Source organism: Acipenser ruthenus, chromosome 5 (genome assembly GCF_902713425.1).
Source record: "Acipenser ruthenus chromosome 5, fAciRut3.2 maternal haplotype, whole genome shotgun sequence".
Taxonomy (NCBI): Eukaryota; Metazoa; Chordata; class Actinopteri; order Acipenseriformes; family Acipenseridae; genus Acipenser; species Acipenser ruthenus.
This window is the reverse complement of record NC_081193.1, coordinates 35,177,275-35,198,317: the sequence shown is the minus strand read 5'-3', so window position 1 is coordinate 35,198,317 and position 21,043 is coordinate 35,177,275. Positions and strand designations below refer to the sequence as shown.

Sequence of the window (21,043 nt, the reverse complement as noted above, 5' to 3'; positions counted from 1 at the left end):
GATTTAGAAATATTTGTAAAGGGTAACAGGGTTTATAATTTCTTTTTTTCATCCCATTCCCTTTTAATCAACATCAATTCCAATTCCACCAATGTTTAGTGTAACATGGAGATACATGATTGATCCAGCTGTGGCCCATCCTGGCAGAAGATAGGTTTATCAAGTCAGAGTAAGTCCCTGTTACTCCATCCTAAACACATATTTTAACTTAAACTAGAATCGAATCAAGCATACCATGTTTCTCAATTGTTAATGTCAAAGCCAACTCTGTACAGCATGAGCCATGTTCCCCAAGTTCTCAATACCGCTAACCACTCAAAAACTACAAATAAACCATGGATTTAAGTGCTAGCTGCTCTTCATTAATACTGTTGGCTTAGATTTGTGATGGGCAAAAAATGTAACAGGAATTGTTTTTGACAACTGCTAAATATTTCAAATGCGCAGTGCAACCCTGGATAATTTATGTGTGCAGAAATCAGAAGGTGCTCATTTCTCATCCTGTGTTAAAAAAAAATCTAACAACCAGAATAGTTAGCTCTAAACCTTGTTTGAAGTGTTCAGGGGAAGGGGATAATTTCCAACCACTAGTCCTAAGGCCAGATATACTGGACTAGATGTTAATCAAATTTACTTTCCCTGAATTCTAAGTCCTGCCAGTCTGCTTGCTAAATGAACCATCTCTAGAATTTCTTTTTTTTTTTTTTTTTAAATAGAACCATGCTATAGTTAGTTATAGATGGTGAAAAAATGCATGGCCAGTTTATAACTAAATTCCAAATGGACAGCACAGAGCAGAAAAGGTCATACATGAAACTAAACCCTATAACCACATCAAGTCAGTTTTGTCTTGTTCCAGCTTTTTCATCCCGTTCTGGCACAAATACCATATTCTGGTGTCAAACACCTACACAGTTCCCCCCCAAGAGGCATACAAGGAACAAATGAACTCCTTGTCTAGTCTTTTACCAGTTCCAGCAGACATAATAAAAGCATAAAACCACTACTCAATGGATTATCACATTTCACAGTGTACTAAGTATTCTGGCAGAAATCTGTAGTATACTGTAAACATAAACAGCACAAAATTCTAAAAGAAAAGCCAGTTAGCGTAGGAATGGTTATATTCAATAATGATACAAAACAGTGTATAGAACACCAGGCAAAACTGAGACAATCATACCTGCTGCAATCTGTACAAACAAATAGAATTTCCCAACAGATGCAATTACAGTTATAACATTATCAGGACTGAATTGACACGAAAAGCACTGGTCGTCATATTCAGTTCGCTGACGTCCACTTGTTTTCTAAATATTTATGGAAGACATGCATAATGCTTTAAATAGCACTCTACTGACGACGTCAGAGGAGAGCAGGAGGTAATACAAATCTGAACTCCTATTAAATCACAAGGGTCTATCTACAGCCGACGTGTGAAACCTGCAATGTTCTGGCTGAACACACTTTGATAACAAAATTGGATATCCAAGTGCAAAACTGAACCAAATGCTGAATGTTTGAGAAGGGTATTACTGCAGCCTGTAGCTGCTGCCTCATAGCGGCCGTCTCATAGCGGAAGTTGAAGTTCTAACATGGTATGTGGGGGGCGTAATTTTATTTCAGTGTGAGGTCATTGTTTGGTATGGAAGCGCATTATATATATCACGTAATTTCGTGATAGGGAATTATCACGTAATTATGTGATAATTTCTAATCACGTGATAATTGTTATCATATGGTACTGCAACGCTGGGTCGCATGGAAGCTTTCTCTACATTCAGAATGACTGTGTGGTCTTTCATTTCCATGTACTAGTGACACCGGCTTAAAATTTAATTTCTGCAAGGGTGTCTTATGATTAGGGTGACCACCTGGCCCTACAATCTTGGGACACCAAGATAGAACGGGACTTTGAATTTGCCTCTAAACTGAAAGAAATGAATGTGTTAATTAGCTACTGCCCCATTTGCTCAAATTAATAATTGTGCTTAATTAGCGTGCACAGCCAACAATTGTATAATTATAAAAATGAACAAAATACTTATGTATTTTTATTTGTATTATTATTATTTAAAATAAAATTTAAAAAAATCGCTATTTATTTTCTGTTCTGTTTCTGCAATTGCTTTTAATGTTTTTATCTAAATACCTTTTGTACCATATATTGTTTGTTTTTGTTTACTTTCTCTGGTGGATACTTATTTTCTCCATTACCAAAAAGTACTATAGTTACTTATGACAGGTGCCAAACCCGTAGGGAAATAGATTCCAAATTGGGGAGAAAACTGGGGAAAAATCATTGGCAACGACTAAATTTAAAAAATAAATAAACAAACAAACAACTAAATGTATGTATGAATCTAGAAAAACAATTACACAGAAATGTAAAGCAAGCCGAATATATAAAACGATTCCTAAGCAAGTTAAAAAACTAAAACATACAGAAGAATACTTATTTAACATTCTTCCCTTTCTCATCCCCCTACCTCCCCTGTGCAAAGCTCACCTGCATACATATGGTAGGTGAGCCTCTCAATGAGTTTCACCACGGTGCCAGCCTTGATGATGGGGATGCCCGACTTGGACTGCACATTCTCCTCGAAGACAACGTTCTCCTCGGAGTCAGGCTCTGCAAAGCGGTACATGTCGGGGGTGGGCAGCCTCATCTGCTCCTCCTTCTCCTCCTGGAGCATGGTGAGGTCCAGCATGCGCTCCAGGGTGCTGCGGTACTGCAGGGAGATGAGTGCCGCCATCCAGTTGTTCTTCTCCTCGGCAGACTTGGCAGCAAACACCACGCTGTTGTCGTCCTTCAGGATGATTTCGAAGGCGTGCCGGTACTCGCCTGTGTCGTCCTTGTCGTTGATCTGCACCTTGCGCATGAAGAACTTCTCCTTGAGCCGGTACTCCGCGGTGCCGACGCCCGGGAGCCGGGGCTGCCCGTGGTTGGACTTGCAGCAGATCATCAGCCCATCGAAGAGGAAGATGTGGCGCTCGTGCTTGGCACCCACCCGCGTCAGCGTCCCCTCCATGATGAACTCGTTGCAGCACTGCCCGATGTCTTTGCCCTCCCAGCTGTCGATGTTCTTCTGGATCTCGTTCATCTTCTTGATGGCCAGCTGCTTGCCCTTCATCTGCTGACTGTAAAACCGACAGGCTGACTCACTGTGATTCGGAGAGAGAAAAAATGTTTGGTTCTATTAAAAAAATATATTTAATTTACAGCAAAGCGGAATCTCCAAAACATAGGTCCAACATAAGCGGGCATTGCCTACTAAATAAGACCGTGGCAACGGTCAAGTGCCAACAAAAGATTTGAACAAACACTTCAGTAGGTTTTAGAATTTGTTCACACTTGACTTTTTCTTGGACAGTCATATTTACTCATAAGCTGTATTAATTTCTAAAGAAAATAAAAAAAAAACCAAAAAAAAAAAACCAAAAGGTAGACAGAGTTTTCACACTGAATGCATCTATTCCATTTGTACTTGTAAATTAGTCTAAATTAGAAACATAATGCAATCCCTTGTCCAAGAATGTCTGAAAAAAGACTTCCCATGTTACACAACTCAAGGTTCAAGTCTCTTGTCAAGAAGCCCCTGCCTTAAACTACAACAAAACAGCAGAATTACAGTCCCAGACTGCATTGTACAGTACTGTAAGGAACACATTTACACTATTTATACTGTATACACCCACCTATTCATTTTACTAAGAGGTCAGTCTCACAAACCCCAAAACTTACTGGTAAAATATAAAAATGCAGTTACAAACCTATTTACCCTCCACCCAACACAGACACACACTTACCAGATAAAAACACAAAACAAAACACAAAACAAAACAAAAAAACTCCAAAAATTAGGAGGCTGTGGTTCAGTAATATTTTTTGGAAAGATTAAAATAACAAGCCCCTAAATCACACTGCGACGTAACTTCCTTTTGACAATAGAGCAGGCCACCAAACAGGCTGCACCCTCCCTCTCTGCGTCTCTCTCCTCAGGAAACTGGGAGAGACTGGAAAAGCCAATTACAGGAGGTGGGGGTGGCAAGGGGTGTATAACTGAAAACAGGGACATTCAAAACAATGACATTTACCTCAGTCGTCGCTTTGCCAAGCTTTTGGAGCATATCCTCTCCATGCTGCTCTGGAGGTTAAGCAGAGCCGTTATTGCCTGTTTCAAACATTCCTTGTCCTCTTCATCTTCACTCTTTTCTTCTAATTGCTGATCAGAAATAAAAACAAGAAAATATGAGGAAAGGAGGTCTTCCTCACGAGAGATTAACCGCTCAGAAAACATGCTCCTTTTCGTCTAAGCACCCTCTCTGAAAACGAAAGGGGCATACAACAGCAACCTAAAGAGGCTGAACTACAGAGGATATACTTCTGTGAGAGGGAAGCAACAAACAAGAGACAAAGAAATAAAATAAGACAGCTGCAGCGTTTGAAGAACATTTTTAAAGTGTAAACTGTAAGGGCGTTTTCTTTAAAATGTCTTAAAATGTTTTATTAACACTTTCAACACTGAAGACCTTTATACAAGTCTAGGTAAGAAAACTCCATTCAAAACTGCAGACCAGTAAAGTAATCTACTACAATATACTATCATAAATGTAACTAGTTATTTTAGGAGGTAGTGTTTCTGTAAAGTTACTTTGTGCTGAAACAGTTATTAAAAAAAAAACAAAAAAAAAACAAACATATTTTCACTAAAACATTTGGTCCCATTATAGTATTTAACTGTGACAACTGTGTGTTGGTTTAGAAATAAATTGCACAACTGCACACCCCTGGTCATGTTCAAACTCCCTCACTTCAGAAATACCGCCTTTAGTCTTTTCAGAAACCAACCCAGTGGTTGAAAAAAAGGACATGATATAAACAAACAATAGATAACACACATACTAGTTAAATGCTGTGGTTTTCCATCTGTAAATACATCAATATTAAAAGCAGGCATATGAACTGAAAGTGCCAGTGTAGCAGATTTGTGTGAAATGTACTGTACAATTAAAGGGTTTCCAAAATTATACAGAAACTGTATTCTAATCTGATGCTTTATGCAAAGGCTTCCCCTGTCCCTTTGTGAAAACCAAGACGTTCTGTATAGTAGCTACACAGCACAAACATGCAAAAAGTTACACCCTATAAACCTTCTAATTCTCCGTATTCATTAATTTATCCATTCAGATCTTTCTGATGAAACACCAATTTAACTTGCCTTTCCAAAATACAGGTTGAGAGAAATCTATGAGTTCACACTGCTACAAGAAAATACAATCATTTTAAGATGAAACTTACTGCTTTGCTTTTATCAACTGCATGTAGTTGATAACGAGAGATCTGATATTCATCGAGCCTTGCATTCAGATCGGATTGGATATGTCAAATACTTTATCTCCAATAAAGCATTTCTGTTGAAATTAAACCCTTTGTTTACAAGAACCAAACATAAACCAGTGGCGTGTAAATTCTGCACGAACGCCAAACATAATAAGCATTTTCCCTCCCTGAAAGCAGCTTAAATTCCCTACCTCACGTATGAAATGTGTAACACTAAGACTTTCGAGGTCACATGGACAGATCCTTGTGACTCGGACAGGTTTTAGCCAAATAAAATCATAATAGCTATAATCATTAATCACTTCAACTTCGTCTTAAAATACTTTCTTTATATTCAGACAACGTGTTTGTGCTAGAGGCTGGCTTTCTTTTCTACTCGCCCTTTAAAAAATAAATTATGTTGTCCCTTTTATTTATTAGGTAAAATACTCTGGGATTGAACATCCATTTTCAACACTGTCAAGACTGAAGACCTTTATACAGGTTTAGGAAAGAAAACTCCTCTCAAAACAGCAGACCAGTAAAGTAATCTACTACAACATGCCAGAATATATGCACATTTGTGATATATTTAAGTATCCTAACAGCTGGCTTGCTTTTCTACACACACTTTTAAAACAGAAAATATGTTGTCCCATTTATTTATTAGTACAATACTTTGAGACTGAACATCAATTTTCAACACTCAACATTAAAGACCATATGTTTTCAATTATGGAAGCATAAACTGCCTATACTGCATGTGTTCCAAATTCACTATGCATTTTACATTTCACAGACATGCTTCTTTCAAAGCAATTTCTGCTTAAGTAAATACATTTTTCATGCTTCAGATTTAAAACTTCCTTAAATATTACAGAACACAAAGTGCTTGCCTCAAATAAAACAGCAACAACATATACATTAATTAGTTTGTCCATTAAAAACAACAGGTGTAAGCCTCACCTCAAGATAAAAGACACTGGCAATACTCAAAACTCATAACGCAACAGGTCATGGAGCCGCCACTATTGTTCTGTCGCCTCTTTTTCTTCAGTGATGATGATGATGATGATGATGATAATGCAGCTCGCTGGGTGAGCAGCTCGAGTACCAATGCATGATACTGAGCTTGAGGCCACCGTGAGCATCAGAAGGCTGGTTGCTGCCACCATGGCAACAGACTTGTGGCACTTCATACGCAAATTAAACCCACAAGTATACAACCCTTGCCCTACAGTTGTCAAAAATATATTCAATATCTCTATTCACAGTGCCAAAGAATACAAAAACTAAGTGTAATTTACAAAACTAGACAATAATTTAAAGCAGGAACAATCAAAACTGTCTTGTGGATTATGGATTGTGTAGGCCCCATAATCAATAGGTGCTTACCGCACCAAAACTTCAACCCAAGTGCACAGTCATCACTGTACAAGATCACATGCCATAAAAAGTACAGTATTACAGAGAATGAGAAGTGGTAGATAAAATAAATTATTGTATCAATGAATGAATGAATGACCGACAATAGTAGTTTGCAATTCCTCCAAACAAACTTTATTCAAATTATTGAAATTTTAAGAGAGCAGAGAGTAAATGGTAGATTCATTTTTGGATTGCAGAGCCTTCAAACTAAAACATTAACATTTGTATCTGAGAATATGTTATTTATAAGTAGGGGTCTACTTAATTTGCGATTTCGCGGAAACCGGGAAATTGAGGGGTCACTGTGGGGTCACAACACAGACAGAGAATGCCGGCAGCAGCTACTGGGGGATGTTGCATGCTGGCCTTAACAAATGACAGTAAGGAAAGCAGATCCGCGAAATCCTAATTTTATTCCAGCAGATCAAAAAGTAAAAGTATCCGCATGTTCTGCTCATTCATACACTTCTATAGCTTCAAACCCTTGGCAGATCTCTGTTTTATGTGAGATATATAGAGAAGGGGGGTCATGCACTGTGGAATGGCTATGGCTGTCCCCAGATTTTAATAAAAGGCAGAGTCAGCATGTTGAGGCGCTACTGAACGATTCACATCATATTCTCAGAGAAACCTCAGACATCTCTGTTGGTTAGTGTGCCAGTCAAATCTTGGAAGGTATGCGCTGATGTACTTTCAGAGAGAGAGAGAGAGAGAGAGAGAGAGAGAGAGGGAGAGAGAGGGGGAGAGAGAGAGAGAGAGAGAGAGAGAGAGAGAGAGAGATTAACAGGGCCGCCACATGGGCAGCACACCTGCACTAGTTTCTTTAGTGTGAGGGGAAACCATAAAATCTCTCAACAAAAGGGGCAGAGACAATGTCATCCCCAATAAAAATCAATGGTAGGTTTACTAATTTCCACTTGACATGATTTCCACTGACCCTTACAAAAAAGTACTAACACTGCAGTAGAGTTACTACAATAAACCAAGGATACTGTAAGTAAACAAATGTTTCACCAGAATTGTGTCTAAACAAATTCATCAGCTACAGTTATTCTCAGGAGTGAAAAGTTAGTCTCTGATTTGAATGTTATGGTGCTTAGGTTTTGCATGTTTAAAGCAACAATTCAATGGACCATTACCAACTTCCCAGGCTTTTTATTTTGTCTATTGGAACTGACAATATGCCAAGTACCACTGAAGAAATAATATGGTTTATTGTACATGAATTGTATATCTGACCACTTTACTTCTCTTCCCTTTTACCTAACTACTAGGGAGATGAGTCGTGCACCTCCATTTGAACGAAAAAAAAGTAAGCACTGTGGTATAGTTAAGAAAAAATTCTGTGGGAAGTTATTTTTAGCAGGAGTAAATAAAAAGATTATTCATTTCACTTAACGTTAACATTTTTATGGCCATATAAAAGGGTGGTAACCTGCATTTTTGCAATACAAATTCAGAACATTACAACCTAAAAATATTTAGCATTGTTACTAAAAAATTGTACTAAAAAAATAACCAAGCCAGGCAGATCATCCGTGATCTCTGTGGATTGTTTCCAAATAATAAGTGCTTGTTCTGGGCATGTTGCTCTATATAAAAGTCATCATGCTGTGCTAAGTGGCCAGCACAGTGTTCGGTTAAGGGAGCTGAATAACAAATGGACCTGACAAGAAGCATGTCTCCTGTGAATGCCGATACAACGGATGAATCAACATGCTCCTAAATGCAGGCAAGTGTGTAACCGAATAGCGCTTCTCTTCTTCATATGAATATCTACACTAGGCTTAATTGCACCGAAATGTGTACACCAGGCCTGGCATACTGCTGCAATGCTCCATTTGTATTTAAATCAATGTCCTATACGAGGTCAATGTGTGTGGTTGCAATTAAACCATTACTGCTGCAGCCAGAAACCCTTTGCAAATGTGAGGGTTTTCTATCCTGTGTAAATATTTAAGTATAAATGGAGAGTCCATTAGTACAGGGTCTGTTTTGTCTGTCGTTTAACTAACTGAGCAGGTTCCTAAATGGTATTATATACTCTTCAAAAAAAGAAACGCGTAGGTGTTTTGAATGTACTTTTTATAGCATTAGTATGACAGTTTGCATAGTAAAATAGACAGTTCCAAAGAACCTTAAAATGTACAGAAATCATTAAGACATTCAATAAAGTCACTTTCAAAGGTCAACCAAAGTTCAAGGTCAACAGAAATCATAACGGGTATGCCCACCACTGGCTTCGATGACAGCCTGACATCATCTGCCCATGGATCGAATCAGAGCCTGGATAACATGCCTTGTTATGTCTGTGGCTCGGGGTGACGTTGTCGCACACGTCGATCAAGCTTGTCCCACAAAATGCTCAATGGGGTTCAGATCTGATGATCAAAACGGCCAGGGAAGCACTTGAACATTGTTCTGAGTGAGGAAAGCTGTGGTGGCCCGAGCTGTGTGCCGTCGTGCATTGTCATGCTGGAAAATGACGTTACGATGGTTCACGAATGCGATCACATGAGGCCGTATCATCTCATGACAATAGCGCTAAGCTGTCAGGTTGCCTTGAACATGAACAAGGTTGGTTCTGCCACTGTCTGAGATTGCCGCCCACACCATGACACTCCCAACACCAAATCTGTCAACCTGTCTCACACAGTTGGCCGCAAAACGTTCATGAGCGTCGCTTGTATACCTGGTCTCTTCCATCTGCACGTCGAAGCATAAATCTGGATTCATCACTGAACACCACGCTTCCCCATCTTTGTATGGGCCATACTCTGTGATTATGACATCACTGAAGTTGTAGTCGACGATGTTGCGGTGTAAGAATCACTCTAACTGGCCTTTTTGCTTGGATACCTGCCTCCCCGTAGGTGGTTTCTGACAGTCTGGTTGGAAATTCTACGCATCCCTGGTACTGCAGATGTTGTAGAGGTTGCAGTGGTGAACCTGCCATGTAAACTGACGTAGGCGTATAAATCTGTACTGGGCTGCCGTCGTCACACGTGGTCTACCGGATCTAGGGCAGTCAAGTGTTGTTCCACGTTGCTGGTATCAGTCTCAAAATCGTGCTATAGTGCTCTGGGAAACATTCAGACGCCATGCCACGGCAGACTGAGATTCGCCAGCTTCCAAATGTCCAATAGCATTATTCCGTTGAGCCTCGGTAAGTCTAGGCATAACTTCAAAACGTGTCTACAGCGAACACCAATAAGACATGCAAGCTGAGAACCCTCCACAACTAGCCACAACTCAGCATGTTGCACATGCAGTGAATGCACATGAATATTGCAAGTTTTAAGCAAATTGTGTTAATTTTGGGAATATTCATGTGTTTTGTCGTACGTCATGCGTTTTCGATCCTGACAATGTGACACTGTCAGCAAAACCTGTTTAAATAAAACAATTCTTTTGATCAAGTTTTAATGCAATTTTTAAGAGATTGAAGAAAAAACATCTGCTATAAGTTTCTTTTTTTGAAGGGTATATTTCTGTTTTTGTCAACAAAAAAGAAATAACGATGTCATATACAGTATGTATCACCATATTGTAGCAATCAATATATGTACTGAATTAAAGTTGTATGTTTTTTTCCCCTCATATAGTCTAGGCTAAGATGCATCTGACCTGCAGCAAAATCAATTACAAATGAACAAAAAACATTAGAATAAACATTAGAATGCAGTGGTTGCAAACAGGACAGTTCTATTAAAACTGGTTTTACAAAAAGAACCATTTAAATATATATATATATATATATATATATATATAATAATAATAATAATAATAATAATAATAATAATAATAATAATAATAATAATAATTTTAAATTAAAATATCAAAAAAGCATGACTAAGCCTTCCCTAAGTATCTCCGGTTAAAAAGAAGTGACCTGATTTTATAAGAAGATCTTCAACGCCTGTACTGATAAACAGCATGCTGCCACTAAATGACGCAACAGGGCACAGCCGAAGGGTGGGTTACCAGGAGATAACGAAGGCCCTTGGGATGGCATAATGCATACGGCATGAAGGGGCACAGCACAGAGAGGCCAACATCATTTGTCTTCCTTTTGCTTTCCGATTATGTCCATACCCGGGCTTGAAATTGAACAACCACATTCTCAACAATAATGTGTTCAAATATTAGGTCTCTGGGGCTGGAAAGCGTATAATGAATCTCAACCAACAAAATAAAAAACACAAAAATTACGTAATTTGAGGACAACTCCTCTTGAAACACAGTGGGGGAAAAAAATGATGCACTGAGACTTGATGAGCATAGATTTCATAAGGGAAAAAAACAGTATGAATGTTGACTTACCTTTAAAATTTCAAAGTAGTGGAGACAGTGGTAAACCGGAGTTAAAAGCAGCCTGGGGAGGACATACTGGACAGCTTCTTTAAACCCTTCACTTGTAGACTGAAAGAAAAAATAATCTATTTTATTGTCAGTATTTTTACAGAATGCAGAAAAAACTATAATAGGAACATCCAGTAGACGTCGAGAATTAACCTTTCACTGGGTTTTATATCAACAAATGTTACGGTACACTTAACTCACACACTCAAATAGAAAATTCTGCCAAATTTTCTGTCGTTAAACTTTAATAGGTCATTTTTAAGAACAATAAAAAGTGAAGAAAATACAAAAATGATGAATTTATTAATGAAATATAGGTGAAAACATTACTGCATATTACCTTTCAATTCAGGCCGGTGAGCGTCAGATGTAGTAGCCACTAGAGGGTGCAAAAGAACTTAACACTTGCACACTCAAAAACAGCTTTTTTTTTATTATTCTTTATCCAAAAACCGGAAAACTTCAACAGAACTAATTGAACTAAATGCAATGCTACTCCTTCATTCACCTTACCTCATTTACAATTACTAACACCATTTATAAACACGCGCAACTTCAGTCCGCACCACATCATATGCGACTTACAACTAACCCATAAACTTAATCCCTAAATCTAACCTCTACTCCTAAACCTATCCCTAACCTCTACCCTAAACCTAACCCCAACCTCTACGCCAACCCTAAACCTAACCTCTACCCCTAAACCTAACCTCCACCCCTACCCCTAAACCTAAGCTCTACCTCTAAACCATAAAACTAACTGTAACTATTATTTCAACACTGTTTGTTTTGCACCCTCTAGTGGCTACTACATTCGCCGCTCACCACCATGAACTGAATGGCAATACGCAGTAATGTTTTAACCTATATTTCATAAATAAATCCATAATTTCTGTATTTTTTCTGTAGTGCGAGTTAAATGTACCGTAACTGCGAAAACAGAAACAAACTCTTTCCTCCTAAAAAACTGATAAAATCTGTTATTTAGGATCATTTTGGCTTTAAACAAGATTATTGAAGGAGAGGTGGAGAGGTTCTTTCAAAGGGCAGCAACACGACGAATATGTTCACGCATTTAAGAGATCACCACCAAGCTCTTTATAAAGGAGCAACATCGGTAAGGAACACAGTGTTTATTAAAAACAGTGTTAAAAACGAATTACATGTATAATAATAATCATAATGCGTTTAAGTATTCTTGTTTTACGAAATAATATTTTTTTTAGCTAGATAGCTTAAGGAGGACAAACATTGTAACACTATTTAGAACAGACAAGGATAGTGAGCGTTGTGTGTACAGGAGTCTCAATATATTTAAAGGCTACTCCCTAAATGCTCATCGCAGACCACACTCACTATAGCTTGCATCTGTTTACTAATTATTTATTTTCAACTAAATATTACACATACTCATACAGTGGTTTGCAGAAGTATTCACCCCCCTGCAAAGTTTTCACATTTTGTTGGCACCTGAGTGTACTCCATGACGCTTTCAAATTAGACTTTACATGTAGAATCTACACAAACTACTCCACATTGAGAAAGTTAAAAAATGCATATTGAATAGAAATAAGTAAGATTTACAGAGAAAAACAGATTAATCTCAGTTGCATAAGTATTCAATCCCTTTGCTACTGCAGCCATAAATCAGCTTGGGTGCAATTGATTTGTTTGAAAGGTCACAAGATTAGTGAAATGGTTTCAGCCTGTTTGTACTCAAAGTGGTTTAACTTGTAGATAATTTCCCTCAGGTAAATAAAGACTATCAAGCTGCAACTCACATAGTGATCCAACAAAGCAACCATGAAGACCAAGGAGCTTTCGAAACAAGTCAGGGATAAAGTGGTAGAGAGGCACAGAGCAGGAGAAGGGTACAAGAAAATTTCAAAAGGTGCTGATTATCCCTCTCACTACAGTGAAGTCCATCATTAAGAAGTGGAAGATGCATCGTACCACCCAGACACTACCCAGATCAGGTCGCCCTCCCAAACTGAGCAGCCGGGCAAGCAGGAAACTGGTTCGGGATGTCACTCTGAAGCCAACAATGACCTTGAGAGATCGGTAGTTCTGTGTCTGAGATGGGAGTCAGTGTTCACACATCAACAATAAGCCGGTCCCTACACAAAGCTGGCCTGTATGGACAGGTGGCAAGAAAGAAGCCATTACTCAAAAAGCCTCATCTTAAAGCATGTATGGAGTTTGCAAAAAAAGCATGTAGATGCTACTGCAGACATGTGGAAAAAGGTTTTGTGGTCAGATGAGACAAAAATTGAACTTTTTGGTCTAAATTCCAAGCATTACGTCTGGCGCAAGCCCAACACTGCACATCACCCAGTCAACATCATCCCAACCGTCAAGCATGGTGGTGGCAGCATCATGTTATGGGGATGCTTCTCTTCAGCAGGGACCGGGAGGCTTGTCAGGCTAGAGGGGAGAATGGATGGTGCAAAATGCAGGCGAATCCTTGAGGAAAACCTGTTTGAGTCAGTCAAGACTCTGAAACTGGAGAGGAAATTCACATTTCAGCCGGACAATGACCCGAAGCACAAAGCCAAAACCACACTGGAGTGGTTGAACTAGAAGATAATTAATGTTCTGAGAGGCCCAAAGTCCTGACTTGAATCCAATTGAAACTTTATGGCGAGACTTATGTCCATCGACGATTCCCAACAAACTTATCAGAACTGGAGCAAATTTCCTGTGAAGAATGGGCAAAAATTTCACCACCCTACTGTGCAAAGCTAATAGAGACCGATCCAAAAAGACTCATAGCAGTAATTGCTGCAAAAGGTGCTTCTATCAAGTACCGACTCAAGGGGCTGAATACTTATGCAACCAGTACATTTCATTTTGTGCATTTTCTTTGCAATTTTTGCTGACATTTAACCTCCTCCTCATATAACAGTGTTCAGTTTAACCACTACAGCTTGGAATAAAAAAAGTTTGTTTGAAAAACTGTGCATACATTATTTAATTCTACAAATTGTGAAAACTTTGCAGGGGGGTGAATACTTCTGCAAACGTGCATGCGTGCGTGCGTGCCAGTCCGGAGTACTGGTTAGGCCTCTGGAGGGTTGTGGGTTCAATCCCAGGTGGGGAGGACTACTGCTGTACCCTTGAGCAAGGCACTTTACCTAGATTGCTCCAGTAAAAAAACAACTGTATAAATGGGTTATTGTATGTAAAAAAAATAAATAAAATAAAATCAAAAAACAATGTAATTCTATGTAAAAATAATGTGATATCTTGTAACAATTGTAAGTCGCCCTGGATAAGGGCGTCTGCTAAGAAATAAATAACAATAATAATAATCATAAATATAATTAGGGCTGTAAAAAAAATTCTTAAATTAATCTCGGTTTTAATCACATATTTAATCCATCTCATTCTTTTGTTTTATTACTGATGCTATTATTATTATTTATTATTATTATTATTATTATTATTATTATTATTATTATTATTATTATTATTATTATTATTATTAATAATAATATTATTATTATTATTATTATTATTATTACCTATAAGGCCTTACATGGTCTTGGACCTTCTTATCTTCAAGATCTGCTGACCCCATATGCCCCTGGTCATTCCCTGAGATCGGAAAATGCTAATCTTCTGATAATTCATTTGAACTCTGTCAGAGCCAGTCTCTGTCTTATATGTGTATATGTATATATGTGAAATTTGTATTATTATTATTATTATTATTATCAATATCATCATGCAAAAAACAACCAAGCATTAAAAAAAAAGCCTGTTGTCCTATTTCTGGATACATATTGTTGCCTCTTTGTAGTTCTATATTTATTTGCACAGAATTATACAGAACAATTCCAGCATTTGCTGTTAAATTGTTTGAACCAAGTGCTAAATCACAATGGAGTCAGTTTATTACTTGTCTTAATGCATTTCAAATAATACTGTAAATCAGTGTTGTGCTGGCTTGCTGGCATATTATAGAACACTTCCTTTGACAAATCCATAAATCTGTAGGTGTGATCATTCAGTGTTTTAATGCAATTTAAACCATGTTAAATACTGCATATATAAAAACACACACGTGTGAATTATATATGACTATATTATTTATTTTTGGCGACACAGTATTTGTCAGGTTGAGATGAACTTGCAGGTCCCAGTAATGTCACTGTTAATACACCAAAAACGCTTTTATTCACAGATATGTAAATATATACGCATGTATTTAAAAAAAAAAGTACCTGCAATGGGAGTTGAATTTCACTAATGAGAAGAATATTCTGTATAAACAGGCGCTGCTGTGTTCAGTATGGTTCTTTTGTTACATCACATAGCACTGCCTCACATCAGCTGTTTGATTAAAATGGCACTTTAGTTTATCTTCAGTTATTGATACCCATGTTTCATAGATGTTTAGAACCTGTTCTAAGTTCTGTATTTAAAATATTGCGTTTTCTACATTTCTGTTGTATTGCACCATATTTTAAAAAATGGGAAGCTTTATAATGTTGTAAAACACATTTTAGCTTAATAAATAATTAACATTTTAAATCTGCAAGATTTATTTATTTATTTATTTGTAGTTATTTGTAAAATATCGTGCTGTATCGCAATTATTGTAATACCTGACAGATTAATTGTCTGAGAAAATGTTCATATCATGACATCCCTAGAAGGGACTGTGGCAGTCTGGCTCGCAGTGGTGATGTGGATGACGTCACGGACCAGGAAGTAACTCAAACCAAAACAGTGGATGGGCGGTTGAAGCTGAGTGCTGGTGCACTCAGCGTATTTAATAAACAAAACAAAAACAAAAGATTTAACAAAACACCAAACAAAAGGGCACGAGGGCCGAACGAATAAACAAACAAGTAAGTTTCGTGCTGGATACTCCAGCACGTTTTAGCAATTGTTTTCTTCCTCTCTCTCTCCCGTTCTCCACTCTCGAACACTCCACACCCCGAGTGCATAGTGCTGCTGGTTTATATACTCTGGCCGAGGGATTTAACTAGTTGGTAATTATCTTATTATCCCCCGGCCAGAGTCTGCACGCGTTTGGTAAGGATGCATGACTGTCAGCTAGTTAAATAATCAGTAGCTGATCAGCCATGCATCCTCACGAGGTTTTTAAATATAACAATAAAAGACGCGGCGCTTTTACCCGCGCCGCAAACAAAAATACAAATAATAATAAATAGGGGCGGGACACTCCGCCACACATGCCCCCCCTTGTGCGCAGCACACATGGCCTTTTCGGCCACCTCCCCCCTTAGTCCCCAAAGTCCCGGTTAGCAGTCCCGGCGCAGGAACAGGGGCAGCAGCGGACCAAAGGTGGCGGCCACGGTGGGATGTCCTCCTCCCACCCAAACAGCCGTAGCGTTCCAATGGCCCGCGCACCGGCCGGCTCCTCTGGCCAAAAAAATTTTGGGGGTGGTCTCCAGACCTGCCCCCCCTTCTTTATGGCCGACAGCTCCCCTCCGTGGGGCTCTGGCCACCCTTTCTCCTGCAGCGAAATTGCTGCGGGGGAAGCTGGTCTCCTGACCTCCCCCCCCTTCTTCATGGCTGGCAGCTGCCCTTCATGGGGCTCCAGCCACAGTATTTCCTGCCGCGAAAGTGCGGCTGGGGGAGCTGGTCTCCTGACCTCCCCCCTCCTCTTCACGGCCAGCAGTTCCCCTCCGTGGGGCTCTGACCACATGATCTCCGGCCGCGAAAGTGCGGCTGGGGAAGCTGGCCTCCTGACCTCCCCCCCTTTCTTCATGGCCGGCAGCTCCCCTCCGTGGGGCTCCGACCACAGTGTAGTGACCCCAGGCGAAGCAGGATCCCTGGCGACCCCAGGCAAAGCAGGATCCCTGGCGACCCCAGGCGAAGCAGGATCCCTGGCGACCCCAGGCGAAGCAGGATCCCTGGCGACCCCAGGCGATGTGGAACAGGCAGCCCCAGGCGATGCGAGGCAGGCATCCCTGGGTGGTGCGAGGCAGGGCAGGAGCAGTCCTTCCCATGACGGTGGATGTGGAACCAGCAGGTATTCACCCTCTGCTGGTGGAGGTGGGAGGGGAAAGCAGTCCTCCCACAGCGGCTGAGACGGAACCAGCAGGTATTCACCCTCTGCTGGTGGAGCTGGGAGTGGCAAGCAGTCCTCCCACGGCGGCTGAGGCGGAACCAGCAGGTATTCATCCTCTGCTGGTGGAGGTGGGAGGGGCAAGCAGTCCTCCCACGACGGTTGAGGCAGAACCAGCAGGCATTCATCCTCTGCTGGTGGAGGTGGGAGGGGCAAGCAGTCCTCCCACGACGGTGGAGGCGGAACCAGCAGGCATTCACCCTCTGCTGGTGGAGGTGGGAGGGGCAAGCAGTCCTCCCACGGCGGTTGAGGCAGAACCAGCAGGCATTCACCCTCTGCTGGTGGAGGTGGGAGGGGCAAGCAGTCCTCCCACGACGGTGGAGGCGGAGGCGATGGGGCGGATGCTGGCCACTCAGAGGGAGGCTGTGGCGGTGCTGGCTCCCTCTGCTGTGGCGGCTGGGCTGGTGTGTGCCGTGCTCCCTTCAGCAGCATAAATAGAGGCTGCTGGGGAACACCAGCATCCTGCCCTTCTCCCCCCCAGAAAAATTCAGGGGGTTGAGCCTGTAACTCCTCCCCTTCTGGCTCTTGGGACTGCAGCTTGGGTCCTAGGGCTGTGGAAGCCCCGACTTCCCTCTCTTCGGGCCGTGGACACACCGACTCCTCCCTTTTGGGCTGTGGACGCACCGACTCCTCCCTTTTGGGCTGTGGATGCACCGACTCCCCCCTCTTGGGCTTAGGACGTTCGGGCTCCTCCCACTCAGGCGCAGGACGTTCGGGCTCCTCCCACTCAGGCGCAGGACGTTCGGGCTCCTCCCACTCAGCCGCAGGACGTGCGGGCTTCTTTGCCTTCTTAGCACCGCCCCTCCTTCCCTTCTTCGGGACCAGCAGTTCCACCTCCTGCCATGGAGGGGGTTGGTCGGGTGCTTTGTGCCCGACCTTGCCGACGGCAAAGCACCACTCCTCCCCTTTGAGGCAGGTGAGGCAGGTTTCCTGATCCACCTGCGGCGATGGTATGGCCTTCAGGTGGATCCACTCCTCCGCAGTCTCCACCTCACCTCGATCAAAGGCCTGCACAAAGAGGGGGTCTTCATATGGGCACACCTCAGGGAGGTGCCCATACTCCAGGCAGGCGAGGCACCATGTAGCCCCTCCTTCCTTCAACTCCCTCTGATGCGCATGCCACCTCTCCATATAGGCGTCCACTTCATCCATTTTTTTTTTTTTTTTTTTTCAAACACAAAAAACACTATTTGAAAAAACGAACACGAAAAAACCTTCCTTTGCTGTTCCTGGTCCGGCTGTTGGAGGCGTTGTTTGTCCCACGCAGGACACCATATGTGGCAGTCTGGCTCGCAGTGGTGATGTGGATGACGTCACGGACCAGGAAGTAACTCAAACCAAAACAGTGGATGGGCGGTTGAAGCTGAGTGCTGGTGCACTCAGCGTATTTAATAAACAAAACAAAAACAAAAGATTTAACAAAACACCAAACAAAAGGGCACGAGGGCCGAACGAATAAACAAACAAGTAAGTTTCGTGCTGGATACTCCAGCACGTTTTAGCAATTGTTTTCTTCCTCTCTCTCTCCCGTTCTCCACTCTCGAACACTCCACACCCCGAGTGCATAGTGCTGCTGGTTTATATACTCTGGCCGAGGGATTTAACTAGTTGGTAATTATCTTATTATCCCCCGGCCAGAGTCTGCACGCGTTTGGTAAGGATGCATGACTGTCAGCTAGTTAAATAATCAGTAGCTGATCAGCCATGCATCCTCACGAGGTTTTTAAATATAACAATAAAAGACGCGGCGCTTTTACCCGCGCCGCAAACAAAAATACAAATAATAATAAATAGGGGCGGGACACTCCGCCACAGGGACACATGGGTTTTTAAAACTGCAAAACAAAGGCCTGGTTCTAACTGAGGTGTACCGGACACACAAACAGCACAGGGCGCTCTAACAGTGATAGTCTACATTTTACATACTGTACATTTACCGTTACAACCTTGTAAAAAGTAACAACACTATGCAGGCGGACAGAATGGACGGTGGTGTTCGGGTCAGTTGTTGTGCCAGACTGCAGCCACTGCCATTGTTCCTCACCTTTCATGAACAATGCACAAGCACCAAACAGAAAGAAGACCGTCTTGTACAAACTGCATAAACACCTTGCACCATTTAATGAAGTGCAGCATCTTCATGCAGAAAAGCTCTTACATCACATGTTTATGTAGACACAGAAGACATGAAAGTAGCACAACAAATCATTCCACAGTCAATGGTCTCAAATCTCTTATTCCCTTCTCCCTGAGGAGGTGAAGGGGGTTGGGGATGGGGTGAAGACACATACCTGTAAATAGAGAGCTGCCCCTGGCTTTGACAGCTGGCTGAGGAAATGGTCGTGGAAGCCCTGGCGAAGGATGTCCTGTGCATAAGTCTCATAGGGATCGAACGCCAGCTCCTGCAACAATACAGTTCACTTGTACAGCTTTGGGAATGCAGCTCAGGAAATACAAATGTACAAGGCAGTAAATGGCAGAGGATTCCCATTTATTAATTTATATATTTCACTCTGAAGAAGGATCTTATAGAACATTTTCCAAAATAAATTCAAAATGACTGAACAAAAGTAAAACAAAGGGTAAATAGAAAGATAAGGTACATATGGAAACATTAAAAACAGTGAGGGTAGGATGGGGGTCTCTTACCTCAGCCAAATCTTCAAAGCAGCTTCCAACCAAAGGATGAGGACTCCCTTCATCTGTCATCTCTACTGTGTCCTCAATAAGGCCCAGCAGTTTAACAGTGAGCTCGTGAATATCTACAATGCGGCTGAATATGTTCTCAACATCCTAAGAGAGGAGAAGAATTAGTGTAGTTGTGCTGGGAAACCCATATGAAAAAGACACTATATACCATACATAAACTACAGTATCCTATAATATACTACAAGGTTTACTGTATAATACAATAGGAAAGTGTACTATTGTATTTTAATGTATTGGGTTAATTACAAATTGTAATTGTGCAATTCGGAAGAGAGGGTCACCTACGTGTGGGGAGAAGAGCTTGGTGTTGGAAGCAAACGGTTCCCTGAAGACCTTGATGATAAGGTTCAGGTCCCTCAAGTACTGGCGGACCTCGGCCATAAAGGTCTTGACCAGGTCGTAGTACATCTGCTCCCCAGAGGTGGAGGGCTCCTCGTCCATGAGGGCCCACCCACTGATGTCCTCCTCATCCTGGTGGAACATGTCCATAAGCACCTGGGAAAAACAGGACATGGACTTATCAAAGAGATGGAACAAACTAAGCCATCTCACCACATACAATTTACCAGCATTCCAGCCTGATATCAAAGCTGGAGTTTAGTTATAATATATTTAAAAAAAATTAACAGCTCCCCAGAGTTCACCCATAGGCAGTGCGGAGGTCAATTCCAATTCCAACTGATATTTTAGAGATAATAATAACTGCTGGGATTGCCAACTGCTTTCATTTGAAGCCAATTTAATTGACTAATGGTGACTTAAATTAAAGTAATTTGTTGCCGCTGTGAGAAACTCATTTTAACAGAATACTGCTAATTGACCCAACCCTGCCCATAGGTCTATCTGGTTGATCTGAACAGTAGATACTGTAGGCATTATTAACATTTTCAAAGCTGCAGACCTGTTAAGAAGCCTGGGAAATAGATCAGATCACTAAACCTATCTTGTGTAGCCACTTTTATATTCCCATTTAAATTGCTTTTCAGTGGAGACACCAAAACTATGTAGTTATACTTCTTTATAGTTAATTGACCAATCTACACTCCTATCCGGATAAGACACAGCTGGATTTTGTGGGAACTGGGAAACACCCTGGATTTCATCATCTCAGGATTACC

At 41.1% G+C, this 21,043-nt stretch overlaps 1 protein-coding gene across 4 annotated transcripts in view; it reads right to left on the bottom strand.

Moving 5' to 3' along the window:
- The window catches only part of LOC117402902 (son of sevenless homolog 1), a 68,469-nt gene that overhangs the window by 13,892 nt on the left and 33,534 nt on the right, over positions 1–21,043 (bottom strand). For all 4 annotated transcript variants that reach the window (XM_034004515.3, XM_034004517.3, XM_034004518.3 and 1 more), the window contains 6 exons: positions 20,211–20,420; positions 19,866–20,009; positions 19,508–19,618; positions 11,075–11,173; positions 4,099–4,226; positions 2,510–3,165 (listed from right to left, as the gene is read on the bottom strand). In XM_034004515.3, the coding sequence (XP_033860406.2) occupies positions 2,510–3,165; positions 4,099–4,226; positions 11,075–11,173; positions 19,508–19,618; positions 19,866–20,009; positions 20,211–20,420 (1,348 nt within the window). The remainder of the gene's footprint in view (positions 1–2,509; positions 3,166–4,098; positions 4,227–11,074; positions 11,174–19,507; positions 19,619–19,865; positions 20,010–20,210; positions 20,421–21,043) is intronic.